Source organism: Vanellus vanellus (genome assembly GCF_965231255.1).
Source record: "Vanellus vanellus genome assembly, chromosome: 2".
Classification (NCBI taxonomy): domain Eukaryota; kingdom Metazoa; phylum Chordata; class Aves; order Charadriiformes; family Charadriidae; genus Vanellus; species Vanellus vanellus.
In genome coordinates this window covers 23,088,303-23,110,285 of record NC_138906.1, presented here as the reverse complement: position 1 = coordinate 23,110,285, position 21,983 = coordinate 23,088,303, and the positions used below count along the sequence as shown (strand labels likewise).

The following is a 21,983-nucleotide window of genomic DNA, read 5'->3' as shown; positions in this document are numbered from 1 at the left end:
AAAGTAGAAAGCTCTAGGAGTGGTAAAAGAAATAAAGGTGCAGACTGAGTGTCCCAAGCCAGGATGCGCACCTATCATGCAGCAACCGTTAGCTGTTCTGAAAGTCTAACTTCCTGCCATACAGAGGGCTACTTATAAATATCACTACGTTAATAAAAGTTATTATGAGTATTAGAGAGATATTTTAAGATTATTTTGCCTGTTTAATGTCAAATAATCTTTAATCACCAAATAGCTTGCAGTTTTAATTTAAATAAAGCAGAGGAGAGGGAACAAATTCTCTGTAATTGCTCATCTTGATGTGGGAATTACTAAATGACCTAAGATGGACTCATTTGAGTTTCTTGCAGTGTTGTAAAAGTTGGTGTTACTTCAGAAAAGCCTTCCTGAAAGCAATGAGTCCTTGTGTAACTCAGAGCACCCAGTGACATTGCTTAGAATAGTGAATGGTGTTTAAAAGCAGAGCAGCACAGGGCTTTTTTTTTTTTTTCTTCTGAACATCTCAAATAGACATAGGAGACTACATTTATGTGTCAAATTCTTATGTAAAAAAACTCTGTTACCAGAACTTCTTTGTTTTCAGACTGGCAGCTATTACAAATGGACCGATAACTGGAAAACCAGGTACACGAAATGGGCAGCAGGGGAACCAAAGGAGAGAAATGCTTGTGTCTACCTAGATATTGATGGTACTTGGAAAACAGCACCCTGCAATAAAAGCTACTTCTCAGTTTGTAAGACATCAGATGGTAAGCAAGTGAATGTAATAACTTTAAAGACACATTCCTAATTCCATTATTCTGCCTAATCCTAGAGACTTTGCTCTGGTTTAAGCTAAAACTGTCAGAGGAGTATGCTTCAGGATACCGTCTACCTCCCTGCAGAATTCGGAGGTTTGCTAGTGGGTGATATATGAATTCAGGCACATGAAAGACTCTTGTGCAAACACATACGGCTGCACTGCTTTCACGTGTATAAGATGAAGCTCTCCAAGTTATTTTGTTCTTTCTGAGATGTGAGCATAAATCATGCTTGAGATTGTGTGTAACATAAGTAAGTGCTGGGAACATGCACTGACTGTGTGGACTGCAGCAACTGCAGATGACACCAAGTTAAGCAGGAGTGTTGATTCTCAGGAGGATAGGGAAGCTCTACAGAGGGACTTGGATAGATTGGATCATTGGGCCAACATCAATGGTATGAGTTTCAACAAGGGCAAGTGCCAGGTTCCGCACCTGGGCCACAATAACCCCATGCAGCGCTACAGGCTTGGGGAGGTGTGGCTGGAAAGCTGCCTGGCAGAAAGAGACCTGGGGGTTCTAATTGACAAGCGGCTGAATATGAGCCGGCAGTGTGCCCAGGTGGCCAAGAAAGCCAACGGCATCCTGGCTTGTATTAGAAATAGCGTGGCCAGCAGAAGTAGGGAGGTGATTGTGCCCCTGTACTCAGCACTGGTGAGGCCACACCTCGAGTATTGTGTCCAGTTTTGGGCACCTCAATACAAGAGAGGTATCGAGGTGCTGGAGCGAGTGCAGAGGAGGGTAACGAACTGGTGAAGGGCCTCGCAAACAAATCGTATGAAGAGCGGTTGAAGGAGCTGGGCCTGTTTAGTTTGAGGAGGAGGAGGCTGAGAGGAGACCTCATCACTCTCTACAACTATTTGAAAGGACACTGTAAAGAGGTTGGTGCTGGTCTCTTCTCACAGGTAATTAATGACAGAACAAGAGGGAATGGCTTCAAGCTCCAACAGAGTAGATTTAGACTGAACATTAGGAAAGAATTTTTCACAGAAAGAGTGGTTGGGCATTGGAATAGACTGCCCAGGGAGGTGGTTGAGTCACCATCCCTGGATGTGTTTAAGAGACGTTTAGATGTGGTGTTGGGGGATACGGTGTAGGGGAGAACTTTGTAGAGTAGGGTAGATGGTTGGACTCGATGATCCCAAGGGTCTCTTCCAACCTAGACAATTCTATGATTCTATGATTCTATGAACCGGATAAATTCACACACAGGTGTCACTGAGCCAAAATACAGGCAAGAGTTTCACCCCCATTTACTGTTGCTAAAGCTACAGCAGTTCTGAGGTAGGTGTAAGAGCCTTGGGAATGTGAATGACACTTGAACTCTTTGTAGAGGTATGCAGAGGCATGTTTGCTTGTAGATTTTGTAGAATTGTGTCATTTTCCCTCCTTGAGGTTTTAAGACTACATCATATAATCTGTTCCTGGTGTGAGATTCAAGACAGATTTTGTCACTTGAAGGTGGCTTCTGAGTTAATTTTTCCAGCCGTATGTTTGGTCTGCATATGCCGTGCAGACCGATAGAAGTGATAGGAGTTGCACACATGATCAGAAACAGAGACTAATTTGGCAGAGACATGCTCTGCTGATGGCTCCTTTGTATAAAGTGACAACACACACAGACCAGGCAGCCATACAATATGGGACTGTGGTATCAACGATTCACTAGCCTACAACAGTCTTCTGTATTGTGAGAATGCGGAATAGAGATCTATATCATCCCTCAGGGTTTGCTTTCCTCACAGTTCTGCCAAGGCAGGCAGTTAGATGCTGCAGGATGTGATTTGTACCCTTGTCCTAAGAAATGTGATTGGAGCCATAAGATGTTTCACACTCTTGGCTGCCTGGCTCTCCCCCTTGTCTGACCTGGGGGCCTGCAGGAATAGTCAGGAGTAGAGGTCCAGATAGTTAAAGCTGAGTGAGAGAAATCCCACGCTATTTACACACATATCCCACCTCATGGGTTACTCATAATGCAATACCAATTTCATACCATATGGCATCTTTAGCTATAGCTCCTACTGACCCTGCTCAGCTGCCTGGAGACTGCCCTGAAGCAGCCGAACTCCGAGCTTGGATCCCTTACCGTGGCCACTGCTACTACCTCGAAGCATCAGCTGGGACAAGCTGGGCACTGGCTTCTCTCGAGTGTGCTCGGTTAGGTGAGAGCCTTCATTATCAACTGACGAGATTTGTATGACAGTTTATACAAAACTCACATAAAAATGTAAAAACATTTATTTAAAAAAAAATTAGAAATATTTTATTTCTCTACCAAGCTACTCTAAATCTGGCACAACCAAAATAAACTGACACAAGTGACTCCGTGCAGCCTTCTGTCTTCCCAGGGGCTGCTGCCTTCCCAGGTGTACAGCTCCCCATCAGCTCCTGCTTCTGGAGCACCATCCTCGGGCCGGTGGTGGGGCCCAAAGCCACTAAGCACCTTCAGGGCTCCGTCCTCTGCAAGAAACAATGGGGAAGCGTGTATAATACTTTCAAAAGTTATTGTTTGTACAGACTTTAAAGAGGAGGTCATTCCAGTAGTTGCATACGTAGATCATAGTTATTTGCTTGCTAATGTCTTTCAGGTGCTACCCTGGTTTCCGTAGAAAACATGCATGAATCTGACTTTCTGATCCATACAATACAACCACTTGGAAATAAAGTAGGAGGCTTCTGGATAGGACTTTACCAAAACGTGGATGGTAATGTCTTACTTTCATAAAATTGAGGACAACTATATTTTTACAAAAAATGATGTGGTTTCCTGCAGAAAAATGGGTTACTATTACATTTTGAAGTCATTTGCTGAGCTAAAGAGTTAAAATACCATTGAGATACATTTTAATCTTTTTTAAATCTGGCTCTTTAGACCAGTGGTTATGGCTAGACAATGCTGCACTGGACTTTGTCAACTGGGAGGAGAAAGAGTCCAACGTGGAGCATCACTGTGTTGTAATGACTGCACCATCCGGTTACTGGGACGACACCGATTGCTCTTCTGAAAAAGGATTTATCTGCAAAAAGCCTAAAGGTAAGTCCTTAGGGACCCAGTCCTTAGTGACAGAGAAGATCTCTTTACTAGTAACTGTTATAGCCCTCCGCTACATGTCTGGAAGTAATTTCTGACAGTTTCGTTTGGCATATCCCACTTTTCTAAACATCTGTAGTGGCCTGGCTTTGCAGACTGCGAGCTCTTCACAGCACTGTCTGCTCTCGCGTGGGAATATGGTAATGTGCTGTATGCACCCTAGGTTGAGAAGGAGACTTTCAGAAAATTTTTGAATACCTAACACAGGCATTGGCATGGCATCTGTCAAACGCTTGTGCAAACTTATGACTTTTCCAGGAACTAAGTATTGCAACAGTTATTACACCCTTGCAAGGAGGAATTAATGTGAATAATCAAGCTTTCTCTCCAACCCTGTTATACTCAAAAAGTATATTACTGCCCAACGTCAAAAACTGGCTTCACATTGGGCCTGATTCAACAACCTTTAAGCCAGTAATTCCTCAGGGATGCTAAAAGGCCAGCTGTTTGTGTTGCAATAATAATAGAAGGAGTACTTCCCTAATAAATGAAAGCTTCAAGTCATTCCAGAAGCTGTCTTATCAGCATTTCTGGAAAATTTCTCATATTACTGTATATACAAGACTAATGTTTCAGAGGTAAAAAAGCACATGTATTATTCCAAAGTGGAGATACAAAAGACACAACTGTCTGAAAGAAAGAACTATCATTCCATTCCTTAAGTTAGGTGTTAAAATCAATCTTACCTAAAAAATGGTAGGTTGCCATCTTTAAATCTTTGTACTTCCTTTTGTAGTAGCTGTGAGATCAGGTTTAATTTTCCATGTTTTGCATTGTGCGTTGCCACCAGTAGATCATGGAGAACATCTCTGTCCTATGCTAAAACCCCTCATTTCCTGTGTGAAACAACCTTTAAGATTCCTCTGTTTGGATGCAAAGTTGGAAAGATGTGATTTCAATGCTGAAGGCATCACAAGACACAGTAGTTCTCAGAAAAATAACTGAAAGTTTTGGGTTAGCTTTTAATCATTTTGCAAATGTAGTCTTTAATTAAAAAAACAAACTGAAGTGTAACCAAGGAACACTCATCTCCCATGCACTGTTAATTTCCATGCTTAAATCAGAACATGTCCATGGCACTAAATCAGTTAATCCCCATTAAAAATTTATTAAGAACATCCAAATTATATTCCATCCCATATAGTACTAAAGTAATAAGGAAGCACTAAAATCCACCCACTGAATCATAAGATGCTCTGATACGTAACTATTTCCTGCCTTAGTAGGGGGAACGGTATTCATTTCACATTCTGCTCTGCTTTCATTTCATTTTACATTTTGCCTTTATTACTTTTGGGTAGCAAGTGTGTTTTCAAACTGCAATGTAAAAAAGCCAAGAGGAGAAATATTTTCTGCATATTTAGGGACTCTTGATTCAGAATAGTTTTTCTTACTTTACAAGAACATACAATATGTGCAATTCTTCTTTTCTGAGTGTCAAACACTTTTTTTATCTTATTCAACTAGAAAAAAAAGATTTTATAAAGATCTTTTTCTCTTTCTTATGCATAGCCACATGGGAAGATTACAGCCTTGATTCAGAGGGTATTTTCTAGGGAAGACATTTAAGAATCTTTAAACTTGATTCTAACAGCAGAATGCCCCTGGACATGCAGAGCTTCCTAGAATGTGAGATGTGAAATTAATCTCTAGAGTTACCAATCATATTCTTAGTAAATTAAAATAAATATTTCAGAAAAAATGTGAAAGGTATTTTTGAGTAAACAGAAAAGAATCAGTATTTGAATGTTGGTAGATATAAAACCAATGTAAAATTTTAAGTGAATGAAAATTATAGTTTGGTAATATTACGTAGGAAGGTAAAACCTTAGTAATGTATTTTTTGCCTCACTTACGTTGCTTTTTATCACAGACATATATGTTATTAACGCAATAGTAATACTTCAGGGTTTTTTTTTGGTTCTGTATAATTTTAGCAAAATAGTCAAACTTACGAATTCTAATGAAGTGTCTCATTATTTGTCTCTGATATTCATTGAAGTTGAGCCAAGTGGGAGTCCTCTACAGCAGAAAGGTAAGAAGTTTCATAAGAAAATTAATAAAAACCTAAATACAAGAAGAGAACAAGTCCTGCTGAGAGTTGCATGGCTATAAATCACTCAGGGTAATCCCACGGTGTCTTTTACGTTCACATAAGCGCTCTCATGTTCTTGGTCGACTGGACTGCTGCAGGGCTAACCCGGAGCTGACAAGCTCAGCAGCGACCCAACCTGTGACTAACTTTCAGGCATGGAGAGCTTTAACTAACGTGTTAAAACCTATTTAGACGTACATGCAAATTTCCTCCATAGGTATTATTGTAAATAATGTAACATGAAAATATTGTAAAACTAATTTCCAAATAATTAGCATCCCATACCCGTATCTAAAGCATACATTCTTGCTAAATTTTTACAAGCATCCGCCGCATGCATTGTATATCAATGTCATTCAGATCCACTAAAATCACGTTAGCTTTAGCAACAGAGACCTGGCTACTGATCAGCAACTGTTCCGGGCTCAGATTTACACTGAACAGACTCCAAGTTCCTTGTTTTTCATGTTGTATGTGGAATAAAAAATTACTAAGGTTTCTCACAGTTACACGTATTCATTTCAGGCAAGGAAACAAATGAAGAGGCTCACCCACCTGTTCATGTCTCCGTTTGGCCACTCGTTTTTTTGGCTATTCTCACTCTTCTTGGAGCTGGCATGTCAGTCTATTTCTACAAGAGAAAAAGACAAAACCAACCATCAACAGATTCTGGCAATGAAACACTTCTCAGATGATGTGTCAGTGACTGAAGGATTGGTGAGAATGGGTCCTGTGGCATGTATCAATTCAGAGGAGCAAGATACTTGATGAAATTAAAGGATGTATCTGTTAAAAGTCTCTAGTGAGGATATCTGTAATCTTAAATGAAATCCCCTTTTTCTTTTTGCACTAGCAGCCTCTTTTGTATCGTGCATATTTTACAAAATTGGAAGTACGGATTGTTTGTAACAGTCAAGATGTTCTCAAATGTACACTAGTGTAAATAAGTTGTCAAGAACACATGTACTGAAAAGGGACTATAGAAGTCAGCTAGTGAGAATGAATGTTCAATAAAGTGTAATTGCTATTTATAACTGTATTCCCATGACTTTGTGGACACTGCAAAGAACTCAAAAAATAAAATCTGCCCGACTGTTGCAATTTTGAACTCATTTTGCCATACAAGCTTCACTCTGTTAGCCCAGCACTTTTATTGTTCCTTATAGCTGTACCCTATTACACTTACGTATATGAAGTATCATTTTATAAGTATCTCAGATAACTTTGGGATAGAAAGCCTTGCCATTTTCTTTTTCTGCTATGGAAAATACAGTTCATACCAGCAGGGGACATTAAGCTCAGGTGTAAGTTTTGGTCTTTTTTCAATGTGATACTATGATTTTTTAAATGTAATATGTTCACTAACATGAATTAAAATATTCTCAGCCTTGCATTCTTCTTTCTTTTTGTTAATGCTTTGAAATAAATAAAGTTTTTATTAGTATAATTTTCAGCTTCAAACTTCCCTGTGAATCAAGTGAGAGGCAAGGGGAAGGGAGGTGCTCCTTTCTGCGCAGTAACTGTTGTCAATAACAAGGAGGGCTTCTCTCCCCACCACTTTGAATTCAGCCTGAATAAGCACCAACCTGCCACTTTTAAATGCAAGAAAAAGGAACTGAAAACTAAGGAATGCAGAAGATAATACTGTGCTAGGAATCTGCCCCAGAATCTAGCCCCAGCAAACAACCTGCCTTCCCCAGGCTGCACAGGGGCTACTGAGCAAGCTGGAAAGTTAAAAGAAATAGAAAGTAATGATTTTATTTTTTTTTTCTAAGCACTGAGTTTCTGTTTTCTTGGCATAAATGCAATCAAGAATTTAGCACACTGGTGAGAACAGGTTATTGCACAAGTGAAATGCAGCACACAGGACGCTGACCCCAAAAAGTTTGTAACCAGCATCAGGCTGGTTGGTCACGTGAAATGGGAAGCTCTGGAGTGCTCAATTCTTCCTTTAGCCTATCTCAGTGTCTGCACTAATCCCTCCCCATCACTCTGCAGCCCTGGGGAGCTGAATCCTCACAAGCATTCATTTACACAAGACGGGTACTAAAGCCCAGTTTGGACTGGAGCTCAGCTAGCCCTTTGTGAGGCAGAGGAGGGAACTGGGCAGGACTGTGCCCTCCAGGTATTTTCCTTTGGGATGCCCTCTGTCGGAGCCATTTCATTTTATGATTTCAGATATATCCAAAATATGGTTTCATTCAGTAAACTCAGCCACTATTTCTCTCCCACCTCATCGCTGTTTGTGGCACCACTCAGCTTTATGACTTTGGGCTACTCTTGCAAGCCTTGCTCACATTAAGTCCTCCCTGAATGTCACCTGCAAATAGAATAGTTGTTATTAAACTATTTATTCAATTCGTACTTTTACTGAAATCCAGCCATTTTTTTCTAAAGATATTTTTCTCTTAGTACTTTATAACAGTCAACAAGTTTAGTCAGTTCTTGCGATAATTTTCCCTTTGCACCTTATAAATAAAAGCAAAGACAGTTGCTTCTCGTATGACATCATCTGTTCAGTTTCTATATATATTTCACTACTGACTATTTCACTTCTTGCTTTTTTCAATTTCGTTATCACAACTTCTTTTCATTTCACTGAGGTAAATAAACAGAAGGAACAGTAGGACTTGTCTGCCTGTGAATATTCGCCAGCGCAGCTTTGCGGTGTACTTGTACAAGAATTGCCGTGCCAATATAAGTCTTTAGATGAGCACTTTGCTCACAGATTGAAAGGAGCTTTTCCAATTTAGCTTACATTTGGCTTTGTCCTGGAACATGCTCATTAGGAATTTTTCAGGTAGGTGAACACATCTTTTTGCTTCACAAAAGCATTCCAGTATTCCTCCTGTTACAGGGAAACTTACCACCAGTACTTATCACCAGTCTATAGTGTTGAACACCTTCACTTCTTTCAGACCTTTGACAAGGAGTAAACAGCCCAGCCTGAAACTGCGATCAAAGCAAGCACTGTAACAGTGCAGAAAAAAAATTTTAGCCCTCAAAGTGAGAAATAATTCATAATGCACTGAATACTGCAGATCCTGTAAAATTTGCTCTCTTTTAGATATGTAGAGCTGTGACATGATAGCGATGTACTGAACCACAGGGTCTCCCTTTGTTTCCGAGATGTAATTGCTAAAGCAGAGACTGATTTTTAAATTGATGATATTTCACTGCAGTTTTCTTGTCACCAGTTCTCAAGTTGCTTTTTGAGAGGACTGTCCTGTGTAGCACCCCAACAGCTGACCTGCGTATATTGCTCGCAAAGTCCCAGGAAAAGACAAATGTCACCACCCCTAGTTACAGGGATGGAGACTTCAGTTTCTGGAGCAACTCATTCTTCTCATAGAGCAGTGTTTGCAATGTGCACTCTAGTTATTTCAAAATACCACGTGACAGGGTATTTCCTTATTTAGAGTACAGAGCTTTATCCATCAACCCTCTGCCACAGAGAAGGACCTGTCACTATCCTCACTCAGAAGGATTTTATACTCTGCTTATCTTATAGTCCAACTTTTGGTAGAGGAATGAAAAGCAAGTTACATTTGCAATGAGTTTCTCCAGGTTCCTAGTTTTTCTGTCCTTCGTGCGCAGTTCATTACAGTCACCGGGTAAGTTTCCTGTTGGTTTTGTGTTAAACTAGATATGAAAATGCTTTTCCTTGGGCAGCTTTACAGTTTTAATGCATGGAATGATTACTTTGTATTTGTTGTCAGATTTGACACATGATCTAAAGAGTATGTTGGGTATTACCCTCACAGTTCCTGATTCACAGAATAAAAGAGGGAAGATGCAGGAATGTTGGGGGAAAAGGAGGTAATAGAAGCAGGATCGTTAAACTGGATTTTCTTTCTGTGGAAAGAAAGTCAGATGGCACTATATGAGAAGGTGATGAGAGATGAGGAAGCATGGAGTTCTTTCTATTTACCCTCCCCATCCCACCCACGATGCAGTGATCAGTCAAAGGCTTTTACAGCCACGTTTTCATGACAGCTGTCCAAGACTCTTATTCTGCTTGAAGACATGAGCTATGAGAAGGAAGAACTGGCTCCTCCCCTCCAGTTTGACCAAATAAGAAGAATAGTTCTAGTCTGAAGATGTATGCTACAGAGAGAAACAGAAAAGCAGTAATGTATGTAGAACTGAGCAGATGAATGCGTTTGCATGAATGTGAGACTGAGAGCGTATATCAGAAATTTCAGGATGAAAGAACACTCCTGTAATATTATGATAGTTTAAGAAGACAAAGGATTGCTAACCTTAAGGAATCTGTGTTGAGGGTGAACCTGCAAGACCCCTCCAAGTGCAGAAATGTGCAATTGAAACCTAAAATTTTTACTATGTAAATATGCTTATGACAACCTGATCTGTCTTCTCTCTGGTCAGCTATCCTTTTTCTTTAAACAATTAATGAAAAGATGGAGTGGTAAAGTGAACTGATTGAGCCATACAGAACAGCACAATGCAGTGAACTCGTTGTCTCAGTTCTACTTGTGGGCTTTCTCTCTCCAGGAACCACAACTTTTCAGCAACTTATCATCACAGAACTTGACTTTCCTACAAGATATATATATAAACTCTAAACACAGTGTTTAACCCCCAAATTTTATTAAAACAATATTTTCTTTAAAATCTCTAGCTATACAAGGGGGAAAAATGATAAAAATTAATTAAAATAAGACAGTGTGACTTCTCAGTTTAGACAGACAGATATACTTATAGGTAGACCCATTACTAGGAAGTCAGATTTATCATTTTATGACTATTTTCCTATGTCCTCTTAACCCTGTCTTCCCCCTAGCTACCTTTACATTACAAGGAAACGCCAATGGACAGCCATGTGTATTCCCTTTCAAATACGAAGGCAAACAGTACAATGAGTGCACAGATGCTGGTAGGTCAGATGGCTGGCTCTGGTGTGCGACAACCGCAGACTTTGATGCTGATAAACTGTATGGATTTTGCCCACTAATAAGTAAGTCCTGCATCGTATTTATTAATTTGTCACGAAACATTGTTGAGAAAACCATCTATTGAGCTACCAGGTTCACTATCAGCTACCACCTGCACACCCTCATAATAAACCTTGTCAGGGTAGCGCCAATGAAAATCTCCTGATTGCGCATTAGCCCCAGTAGCCATGTGCTCCCTCTATAGCGAGTGGAGGGGAAGAGTTGCCTCTAGAGAGTGGTTCAGCCCAGCCAGGTTCTGACTCACCTGCTGGAGGAGGCTGCTTCTCTTTGCAGACCGGAGAGATAAGGAAGCTCCTTGATGTCCATTTTATGTGACTTAAGTGCATGGCATGACCAGGATGAATTTAGACTGATACCTTCCTTTAAAAAAATTCCCATTGCTCTTTATTCCTCAGGCATGCCCTGTAGGTCAATTCTTTCTGCTATATACTGTTTTTTTCCCCTTAACGTCATTCCCATTCTTGTTCTTGTCTCCTATTGCCAGCCTACACAAAAATGGTGCTGCTAAAATTATCCTTCTCTCCCATCTTTGTACCATCTTCTACACCAAACCTGTGTTTGGATTCCTCCAACTCATAATACAGATATAGTTTTTCTTTTCTCACCAACTCCTTTCCCAATAACACAACAGTTTCACAAGGTTTTGCTAATTTTTCTGCAAACAAAGACTGCAGCTGATCTGCACATCGGTGCCATACAGACAGTTTTTAGAGCTCCTCGAGCTGCCAAGGGCCAGGTTCTGCCTTTTTTGAAAAAGCTGCTTCTTTTGACAATGAGCTAAGGGGGAGTTCCTGCTCCACAAGGATGAAGAGCCTCCAGGGTCATAGTCCACCTACACACTTGCTTTCCTCCTCTGACTTCACCTGGAATCTCTATTTTCAATAAACAGATACGCCTGGTTTACCTAGTACTACATTTTATGTAAAAGTAAGTTTAAAAGCAAATATTGGAAACCCATTTACTCCCTTCTAAAAACTTAGAAATTTTAAAATCACATTTATAATTTTTAAAAAATGACACTTTTTTTTTTTTAACTGATACCTAATCTGATTTCAATTTTTCTGGTGGTTTAAAATTGATGAAAGCACATGGTTAATACTGTGCATTTTTAGAGATTTTGCATCATTACAAACTTCATTTGCTTTTAGCTGGTGCAATGTCAATCCCCTAACAGCAATGCTCTATTTCACTTCTTCTTCCAGACGACACAGAAAAATTTTGGACAGAAGATGTTTCAACTGGCATTCACTATCAGATAAACTCAGAATCAGCTCTAACATGGCACCAAGCGAGGAAAAGCTGTCAGCAGCAAAACGCAGAACTATTAAGCATCACAGAGATACATGAGCAGGCATATATAGGAGGTAAAATGATAGAAAACAAGACCTTAAAATATGTTATGGTGTTGTGCTGCCCCAGAGCTTTAGACTGCCTTGTCTTCTGTCTCACCGAGGAAGATGGGCTGTCAGGGGTGGTTCATCAAGGAGATGGTCTGAATCGCCCTTCCACTAGTTGGTGGCTTTTTTTATGAAGGATTGGTCCCAAACCTCTACAGGGAGGGAAATGGCCCCATCCCACCTTTGTGCTCCAGGTAGGAGCTACCACATCTTCTGCAGCTTGCCCTGGGGCAGGGTTTCCTTCGCTTGCCTTCCTGCTGGTGCGCTCATTCCTGAGCAGCACTATGGTCTGGTCATCAAATTTACCCTTTTCCTCTGTGTTTCAAGGATTACTGATCTTTCTAGGAGAACATATGATGATGGCTAGATTGGTCCTAATATGGGTACATTTGCATACATAAACTTCAATGGGTTTCAGATACAAGTAGCATGGTGTTAGTTTGGTTCTGAATGGTGCTAAGGAAGCTTTGAAACCACTCACACAGAAAAAAATCTGGAAGCAACTGATTGGCACACTGTCTCTGTAATCTTATTTTATGTGTTTACTCCATGAAATCTGTTACAGAAACATTTTAGCACAATTTCCTAATGAAAATAAGATATTTTTTACATGTCTTATGTTGGATTGAAACAAAGTGAGAGAAGTAAAGTCTTATTTAGGTAGTGACATAAGATGTTCCTTTGGCCTTTTAACTACCGAGATTTCTGCTAAATCAATATTTATTCATTTATATATTTTACTTTTTTAATCTGTGCACCTCAGTAATGCGGAAAGTACTGGGTTTGAGCTGGTTTAAACTAAGAAATATAAATTTCTTACTTTTGACTTTATTCCTTTTAGATAAACTTGCTAAGAATGAGGATGGGGAGATACAGCTGACTTTTTTTTTTTTTTTATAATTTAGAGCTAACTAAAAAATTCAGCTTTGCATTCTGGATTGGATTGAACACTTTGAATTTCAACAGTGGATGGCAGTGGGCTGGGGGCAGCCCTTTCAGATATTTAAACTGGGCTCCAGGTAAGAAATGTATCTATTTGGTAATCTTTGAATAGATTCTGATAAGACACCAACTAATAAAAACGGCCCCAGCTACTTTTATTTCAGGAAAGCCCATGTTGATTTAGAGTAACTGAAGATCTAGACCTTTATTTTTAGAAGTACACTTCCAAATTACAAAGTTTACTGTGGAGATAAGCTATAGCAGGTTCTTTCATTTTTTTATCTAAGCAAAGATCTTGTTTATGAAAGCAGAGTGTCATTTGGAGTGATATATAACTCTGCAGATCAGAGACCAGAATTTTTCCATAACATGTTGTCCAAGAGTATAAATACAAATCAAATCTTCTAAAAGTAGCAAAATATTTGGAAACTAATGGCACTATTTTGTCTGGAGAAATTCTAAATATTATGGAGAGGCTTACAGAGCCAGCTCAAAATTCCCTAACAGCGTGTGAAAAATTGTACTGGGCAACCTGGAGGAAGGGAGACAGAGGTGAGTTTGTGGTGCTCCTCACATGTGAGGAATTCTTCTGTTTGCTTGTTGTTCTCGTGGTTTTTTGTTTTCTTTGTGCCAGAGGTATTTCGCGCCATCCCTTGTTTTGCAAAAGTTGCAAGATGGAATAATTAAACTCTCATCTCAGTTTTAAAAAAGTCTTTCTTGGGCAATTTCTGTTGCTGCTTACAGAGGTTTTTTAAATACTGCAAGAGAAAAGAGAAAAGCTATTTTATAGGAAAGTAGAATTGTGGAATTCTTGAGATATAGTGGACGGATGATATAAATTAAAACTGAATATTTTTAAAGTTTGGAAGTTTTTGACACAGGATAAAAGTCTAGCTTCAGCAGTTCTGTCTGTGAGCACCAGTATATCAGGAAAAGAACCAGAAATTTCCCAATACTATCCTGACACAAAGTCAGTGGAAGGTCGTTCCTTCACTCTCAAAGCATAGAACAAAAGCAGCATCCTCCAAAGTACAACAGCACTTATCCTATGGGGGAGGGCTTCTTCTTATTAAGTATTGAAGAAATCAGAACAAGTTAATATTTTTACTGATGATGTGATGTTTTTGTTACTTTTCTGATTTATTTTTGCTGTGAGATCCTATTTTAATTTTTACTCAAAGGAAGTCCTTTCCTACTCCCTGGGAAAATGTGTGGAGTGATGAATCCCAGACAGAATGCTAAATGGGAAAACCAAGCATGTAACCAGAGACTTGGCTACATTTGTAAAAAGAGAAAATTCATTTCAGAGTCTGACATCATACCCAAAGGTAGGTCAGTCAAATAAAAAGAAAGACTTTTCTTTGGCTCCTAGAAAGACCAATCTGTAAAGATGTAAATGATAAAAGGTATGCAACATTATTTTTCAGCCTTTGAAAAACACAGCTATACACGCACACACAGGCTTTTATATATTGCCTTTGTCCTCCCATTGTGTATTAACCATTCATAGGAGAATATTATTATTTTGTTCCATCACTGTCATTCACTTTTGCAAGACAGATAGAAGCTGCTCTGCCATGGTAACCAGTGCCAGCAATCACATTTGCATAAGTACAGTAGAAATGTTATGTTTCTCATTTGCTCCAAATGAGTAATTGCAGTTACTTCAATATTAATGCAAAAAATGCTCCGATGACAACAGCACACAAGGCATGGCATCCATACGAGCAGAGCAGCAGTATTCACATGGGCTACATTTCACCCATGGGCCACCCCCAGCTTCAGTGACACACCATGACTATGACCATGACACACGCAGGAGGGATCTGCTGGAGGAGTCCTCTGGGACTGTTATAAAAGCTACTTTTAAAGAAGTAGTTATATTAAAGAAAGTATAGAAAGAATTTCAGAGGATCTTTTTTCCAGCAGTAACCTTAAAAAGAAATGCAGGACTCTATTTTTAAAGCAAGCTTCAGGTAAGTTCAAAGATATTTAGAAATCTAAGTAATAAAAAGCTTCTGAGTTAATATGAAAAGAAAACTACCAGCTCTGCACTGATTTGCACTGTTTACTGACCTGCAGTGACCAAAGAATTACTTCATGCTTTTCGTATCTGAAAATTATACGTGTGTTTGCAACAAGACATTGAACAGAAGGCAGAGCCTCACCTCAGCCACAATGGCAGCACGGAGACCACGATGCTGTCACCCAACTGCTACGGGGGGCAAAGAGGGGAGAGGCCGATGTCTGCTTTGGTCTCTCTTTCATCCCAGAGCATTATTTCAAACGGCATGTCCGACACAATGTGGGCTTTGTTCAATGGTTCTCTGCTTAAGGAGACATGACTCTCTTTGCATATTTAGCACACTGTGCCTTAATGATTTTTATTTTTTTTTTTTACATTTGAATGTATTTGCATTCCTAACTACAGATTTATGGTTATTCATGTAGTCCCACTTTTGTAAAGAGTGCTCCACAGATCTTATTCTAGTGTCCTTTATTTTTGTCTTACAAAATTGCTCTGAAAAATTATACTTTAATTTTAGAGGCATTGAGACCTATTAGGTGCGCAGATGGTTGGTGGCCATATGCGGGCCACTGCTACAGCATTCAACGAGAACGCAAAATATGGAAAGATGCTCTGACTTCATGTAAGAAGCAAGATGGAGATTTGGCAAGTGTCCACAACATTGCTGAACACAGCTTTCTGGTGTCACAGCTTGGTTACAGTGAGTATATATGTCGACCTCTATTTCGTTTGCCCCACCTGTAACATAAAAGCTGGGCTTCATATTAAATATTAATGTTTCTTTTCTGAAATGTTGCAAGTGGAAGGCTAAATCTAACATGGTATTCTTTTATGCTATTGCTGTTACATAAACATTTATATTTATCAAGAAATAATCTACGTTGTAAAACCTTCTAAAGCAGGAAAAGGTAAAAAATAGACACATAACGATCTCTAAAAATTGTACTTTGGGCACCTTTATTCTATGCTTAATAGCTTCAGAACTGAGTTCCAAACCTATAAGAAATTTAAGTTCTTGCTGAGATTAAAACCTCTTGCTGAGGTTAACCTCTTGCTATATAACTTTCTAACAAAGTAACACTTCTGGTTTTCCTTGGATCTGTAGTAACCAGTCCTGACACTTGCCGCACATGCTGGACTTGGTGAACACCCCTGGTGGGCCATTACAAGCCCTCTAATGCTTCCCCATTAAGGAGATGTTTTGGCAGATGTCTTCATGGCTTGGGCTCAGTATGATCTCCTGACAGGTGGGACACTCCCTGTCCTACCCTCCGTGCTAGGGGCCATTTTGTTGTTCTGAATCACAGGTACTCAGAAAGTTTGTAAAAATCTTCTGCCAGCCATAAACCATTAAATACCACTAAACTTGGTATTTCTGGATGGAATCTGAGGCATTTTCAGTACAGACCAAAACATCTCTTACTGCTAATCTGAGAGGAAACCAGCATTTTTGTTAAAGCGTGAAGACCACCTCTCATGTACCACATCCCAAATTTACCAGTCCCTGTTTGTTCCGGGCCTGAAAATGTTCACTGTATTGCATAGCAAACCTATTTCTTTCCGTGCTTCAGAGCCCACAGAAGAGCTATGGCTGGGTCTGAACGACCTGAAGGCTCACTTCTATTTCGAGTGGAGTGATGGGACTCCTGTGACGTTCACCAAATGGCAGCGGAGGCATCCCACCTACACAAACGGTCTGGAGGACTGTGTCGTTATGAAGGGGCAGGTATAACCATGCAGTCTTCTTATAGTAATGCAAACTAATAACTGCATCAGTCTGAAATCACTTGCCATTATATACTTATTCAGGAGTAATTTTTCATATTAACTTAAAATAGTTTTCCCCATGAATTTGGCATCAACCAGAAGAGATGTTCAGAGAACAGGAGAGATGAGAAATAGAGAGGCAGCATTTTCCTAGTGCTACCTTTTGAAATTTCTTTTCTGGTGAAAAGTCTGTTCTAGAATTTTCCCGTTAGATTCATTCTAGTGCTACAGTTATAGCTCTGGGAGAGGAATGGGGATGAACTAGTTAATTCCTTGTGTGGTTATCATTGATGCTATTTGCATACCTCAATGTCCAATCCAATAGACCATTACGTCCCTCAGTGTCGCTTCATTGAGACATGGCATTGAGCCGTGGAGACCTGGCACTAGGGCATGTCTTCAGCTGTGACATTAAGAGAGCACTTACACCCACCTGTCAATTACTTGAAATCCTATACTATTTCTGACTGCTTGATCCATGTACTTTATTTTCTTGCAATACATGGTTGTTTGGGTTTTTAGGCACATATACATGCACACACATACACACAAAAAGTGCCATGAATTTTAAGTTTCAAATCAAAAATGCTGTCATGAAAGAAATGTTGTTATTGAAGGAACAGTACTAAGCATTAATAGAATTGATCCTAAACCGGATTTTATGGGGAAAAAAGCTCCTATTTTAATTTTATTTTTTAAACATAATTTTTCTTTAAAATAAATCAATCATTTTCCAAGTTGACGCATAAAATCCTTGGATTTACTGCAACAGGCTCAGATGTGCATTATTTGTTTCATTGATCTTTTTGCCAGAAGTCTAGTGAAATAATACTGCTCTGAATGCAGACTCCTTAGCCCCATGAGATGCATCTTTACAAACCCTCTCATAAAATTGATAGTTAAGACAGCAAATAATAGTGAGACTTCAAGATGTCATTTAATTCTTTCTTTCATCTCAAAACATCATCAAATGGATCTTAAACCAATTCTGACATGTGTCTATTTTTTAAAAAAAAAATCTCCAACAATGATCCTGCAGACTTCCTAGGTAACATATTTCAGTGGGCCTTTTAGTGAAGAAAGAAGAAAACTTTCTTATTTTTATGAATGCCTTTTTTAAAAAATGTGTTTCTTCTCCCTGCTATTGTAGGATGGATACTGGGCAACTGATGTTTGTGATAAGCAACTTGGTTACATCTGTAAAAAGAAGCCTTCATCTCAATCCTCTGAGAAAAAGACAATCGAGGACCCAGGCTGCCAGAAAGTAAATGGTCTCTCATAAATAATGATGTTGGGAAAAATGAACAGGAATTAATTTACTGGTTCTCCCTTCTTTTAGAGTCCTTTTGTTTGTATCTCCTAGAAAATTTACTCTTGAAGAAACCTAGTCTTTTCCTGCTAGCATTTTACTAATATACGTGCATTTTTCATTTTTCTGTGAAATAAGAAAGTCAAGACTCATTTCCATGTACATGAATAATGTCTTTCCCTCCATTCCCAGATGAGCCACCTTGTGACAAAATTACATATATCTCCTAAATCATATTTCACTGATACTCTATTTATGCTCTTAGTCTAACAATACATGTAAAATTACCAAAAGCTACTTTGTCACTTCTGATGTCTATTTAAAGTCTTTATAAAGTCCTTACTATATAATAATGATAAAAGAAAGAAAACAATTTCAAAGCAGAAAAGAATCAGCATTTCTTTACCGTGTTCCTACCGATGGACTACTTAGTTGGCCTTTGAGTGATATCAGCAAATTATTTTTTTCCAAATCAGTAATTTTTCCAGAATTAATCTTTTCAGAAAATCATTGTATTTATATTGGTCAGCATAGATCTGTCTAAGAGCAGGAAGAAGCAGAGATGTTTACTGATATTCCTCCTTCCTGCCCTCCCCACAAACAAGCACTGATTGCATTCCTCTTGGCTCAGAAAGTCTCCTCACCCGTTTCACTTAGGGACCGCAGAGGCAGCTCTGGGGAGCTGTGCTTTTACATAAATTCATTTCCATATTGCAATATTTTTGTATTTCACTGTTGTCAGATCCCACAGCTCTGGAATACCGGAGCCGAAGCTCCCCCGGAACGAATCACAGACTCTTTACAGTGCGGTTTGCATAATCCCAGCCTTACAGAGCCCTGTAAAGTGATAGCAGGAGCACAGTCACAATTTTCTTTGAAAGGTCACAAACACAAAAAAAGATGAAAACTAAGATCTTAATGTCATCCTTTAAATAAAAAGGCCTTCTGTAGGAGCAAACAGCAACAAAAGCTTTTCTTTATTAGCAGATTGGCCCGGTCTCAGCTTGGTTTTAAGCTTGGTTGCAACAAATCTAACATCGAATATTTATACACAAAAGAATAGAGCTAATTTCTATATTGAATTCTTTTTCAATTTCACATTAAGAACCTTATGTTTTACACAGGGTTGGAAAAGATATGGTTCTCACTGTTATTTGGTGGGGTCTGCACTTTTGACGTTCTCAGAAGCAAATAAGACATGTGAACAGAACAAGGCTTATCTACCTACAGTGGAAAGCAGGTAGGAAAATACCTTTTTTATATACTCCAGAATCAGTTCTTCTGATAGAGAAATTTGCAAAAAATTGTCCATTTTTTGAACTCTTCATAGTGTTATATGGGCGCTTTTCAAAAATTTTGCATTAGTAAGCCAAATAAAATTATCCGTGCAGGAAAAAAAGAAGACTTAATGTTTCAGGGCATTCTACTTAATATATTAAAACAGTTTTCAAATTTTGGGGGTTCTTGAGTTAGACAGTTTTCTCTTATATTTCAGTTCCTAATTAAAGCAGCTTCTGTGTTATTTTAGGGTTCTTTTCTGTTGGAAAGTAGTTGCTACAATTTTCATCTATTTACTGATGGGTGTTCTCTCATTATGATAGGAAAGCTTTAATGAAAAATATTTTCCTGAACTACTTTCTAAGGCGAATTCTGAACCAATGTAGGAAATCTTCTCCAGGGCCTGCCCCACCACTGCCAGAATGCAGTGGTGCTGCCAGAATGTATACTGCCAGAATGTATAATTTCCAAACTACCCATATCTCAGTCAGGCTTTGCAGGCTTCATGGCCTCTGAGGAAACATGACTGCCTTCAGAGGTGATGGGTATCAAAGCTGGCAGTTTGGTCCTCACTTGGTGGTCTGTTCGAGGCACCTCAAAGATTTGGAAAGACAAGGAAAATAGTAGAAGCCCAAGTGAGCAGTGATTTGCAACATTTCACGGAACTGGGTGGAAAGGTGAGAAGACGCCTTCAGCTGAAAGGAGAAAGTTGTCCCTCACCAAATTTTTTGACCACACTTAAGAGCATTCTCAGCTTTTGCCTGAACTTCACTGAGGAGCTGTTGCCTTGTGGTCATGCTAGCATGACAGTGATATCTCTGTTTGTACCACTTAGATTAATACCGCAAGGTAATAGGTTGTGAATGAACACTGTTTTCCACTTCAGAAATGAGCAAGCCTTTCTGATTAGTCTGACGGGGCTGAGGTCTGAAAAATACTTCTGGATTGGTCTCTCCAACACAGAAGAACGAGGGAGTTTCAGGTGGACCAGTGGTGAAACTCCTCTCTTCACACACTGGAACACAGCAATGCCAGGTATGCTCTGCATGGGCTCAACCCTTGTGATGGGAGTGCAGCTGGAATTCATGTGGGTTTCTGCTTTCCATCCCCAGGTGTTGGAAATTACAGTAGGCACTTTCTTTTGTGCTTGCAGCTGTAGGTGGCCAATGCCATCAGACCTTGTGTTTGGCACCACTGTCACAAACACAGTCACAGCTGAGTGTCAGGTGTTGTGTAAGTCAGTCTCCTGCGAAGTTGTACAGAAACAGATTTTTCATGGGCTAGGCTGAAGGGAATGCTGTGCAGGAGTTAACAAGGTCCACAGTCTCATATTTTTCAACTTTTTTAACACCAGTTAACAACAACTCATCAGATTGAGAAAAATTAGTATGGGCAGAGTTCTTTGACCCATAAGGCGTATATGTGAGAAATGAGCAACAAATGTCCAGCTGTTCCGCATTTCAACAAAACAGATTAGGATCTATGTGGGAACACTTACCTTCACGCTTCATCTTTGACACTGTTTCCCACAACGTCCTCCTGGAGAAACAGGCTGCTCGTGGCTTGGATGGGTGTACCCTTCGCTGGGTAAAAAAGTGTCTGGATGACCGGGCCCAAAGGATGGTGGTGTTAAATCCAGTTGGCAGCCAGTCACAAGTGGTGTTCCCCAGAGCTCAGTACTGGGGCCTGTTCTGTTTAATATCTCTATGAATGATCTGGACGAGGGGATCGAGTGCACCCTCAGTAAATTTGCAGATGACACCAAGTTTGGCGGGAGTGTTGATCTGGCTGAGGGTAGGAAGGCTCTACAGAGGGACCTGGACAGGCTGGATTGATGGGCTCAGGCTGATTTTATGAGGTTCAACACGACCAAGTGCTGGGTCCTGCACTTGGGTCACAACAACCCATGCAGTGCTACAGGCATGGGGAAGAGTGGCTGGAAAGCTGGCCAGTGGAAAAAGGACCTGGGGGTGCTGGCTGACAGCCAGCTGAATATGAGCCAGCAGTGCACCCAGATGACCCAGAAGGCCAACAGCATCCTGGCCTGTATCAGGAATAGCGTGGCCAGCAGGACTAGGGAAGTGATTGTCCCCCTGTACTCGGCACTGGTGAGGCCCCACCTGGAATACTGTGTTCAGTTTTGGGCCCCTCACTACAAGAAAGACATTGAGGTGCTGGAGCGTGTCCAAAGAAGAGCAACTAAGCTGGTGAGGGGTCTGGAGCACAAGTCTTCTGAGGAGCGGCTGAGGGAACTGGGGTTGTTTAGCCTGGAGAAAAGGAGGCTGAGGGGAGGCCTTAT

The 21,983-nt window shown here is 39.9% G+C and overlaps 2 protein-coding genes across 2 annotated transcripts in view; both read left to right on the top strand.

Annotated features, from left to right (window-relative positions):
• Positions 1-7,373, top strand: part of LOC309669023 (macrophage mannose receptor 1-like) — a gene marked incomplete at its 5' end in the record, with an annotated part of 37,770 nt that extends 30,397 nt beyond the window's left edge. Inside the window, 6 exons of the mRNA XM_082479591.1 lie at positions 584-749; positions 2,810-2,962; positions 3,389-3,505; positions 3,673-3,834; positions 5,894-5,926; positions 6,512-7,373. Of these exons, the coding sequence (XP_082335717.1) occupies positions 584-749; positions 2,810-2,962; positions 3,389-3,505; positions 3,673-3,834; positions 5,894-5,926; positions 6,512-6,681 (801 nt within the window). The 3' untranslated portion in view covers positions 6,682-7,373. The remainder of the gene's footprint in view (positions 1-583; positions 750-2,809; positions 2,963-3,388; positions 3,506-3,672; positions 3,835-5,893; positions 5,927-6,511) is intronic.
• Positions 7,374-9,539: 2,166 nt separating this feature from the next.
• LOC309669027 (macrophage mannose receptor 1-like) overlaps positions 9,540-21,983 on the top strand; it is a gene marked incomplete at its 5' end in the record, with an annotated part of 34,870 nt that continues 22,426 nt past the window's right edge. Inside the window, 10 exons of the mRNA XM_082479596.1 lie at positions 9,540-9,600; positions 10,791-10,964; positions 12,165-12,326; positions 13,265-13,378; positions 14,483-14,629; positions 15,848-16,030; positions 16,902-17,056; positions 18,248-18,361; positions 19,531-19,646; positions 20,571-20,719. Coding sequence (XP_082335722.1) covers positions 9,540-9,600; positions 10,791-10,964; positions 12,165-12,326; positions 13,265-13,378; positions 14,483-14,629; positions 15,848-16,030; positions 16,902-17,056; positions 18,248-18,361; positions 19,531-19,646; positions 20,571-20,719 — 1,375 coding nt within the window. The remainder of the gene's footprint in view (positions 9,601-10,790; positions 10,965-12,164; positions 12,327-13,264; positions 13,379-14,482; positions 14,630-15,847; positions 16,031-16,901; positions 17,057-18,247; positions 18,362-19,530; positions 19,647-20,570; positions 20,720-21,983) is intronic.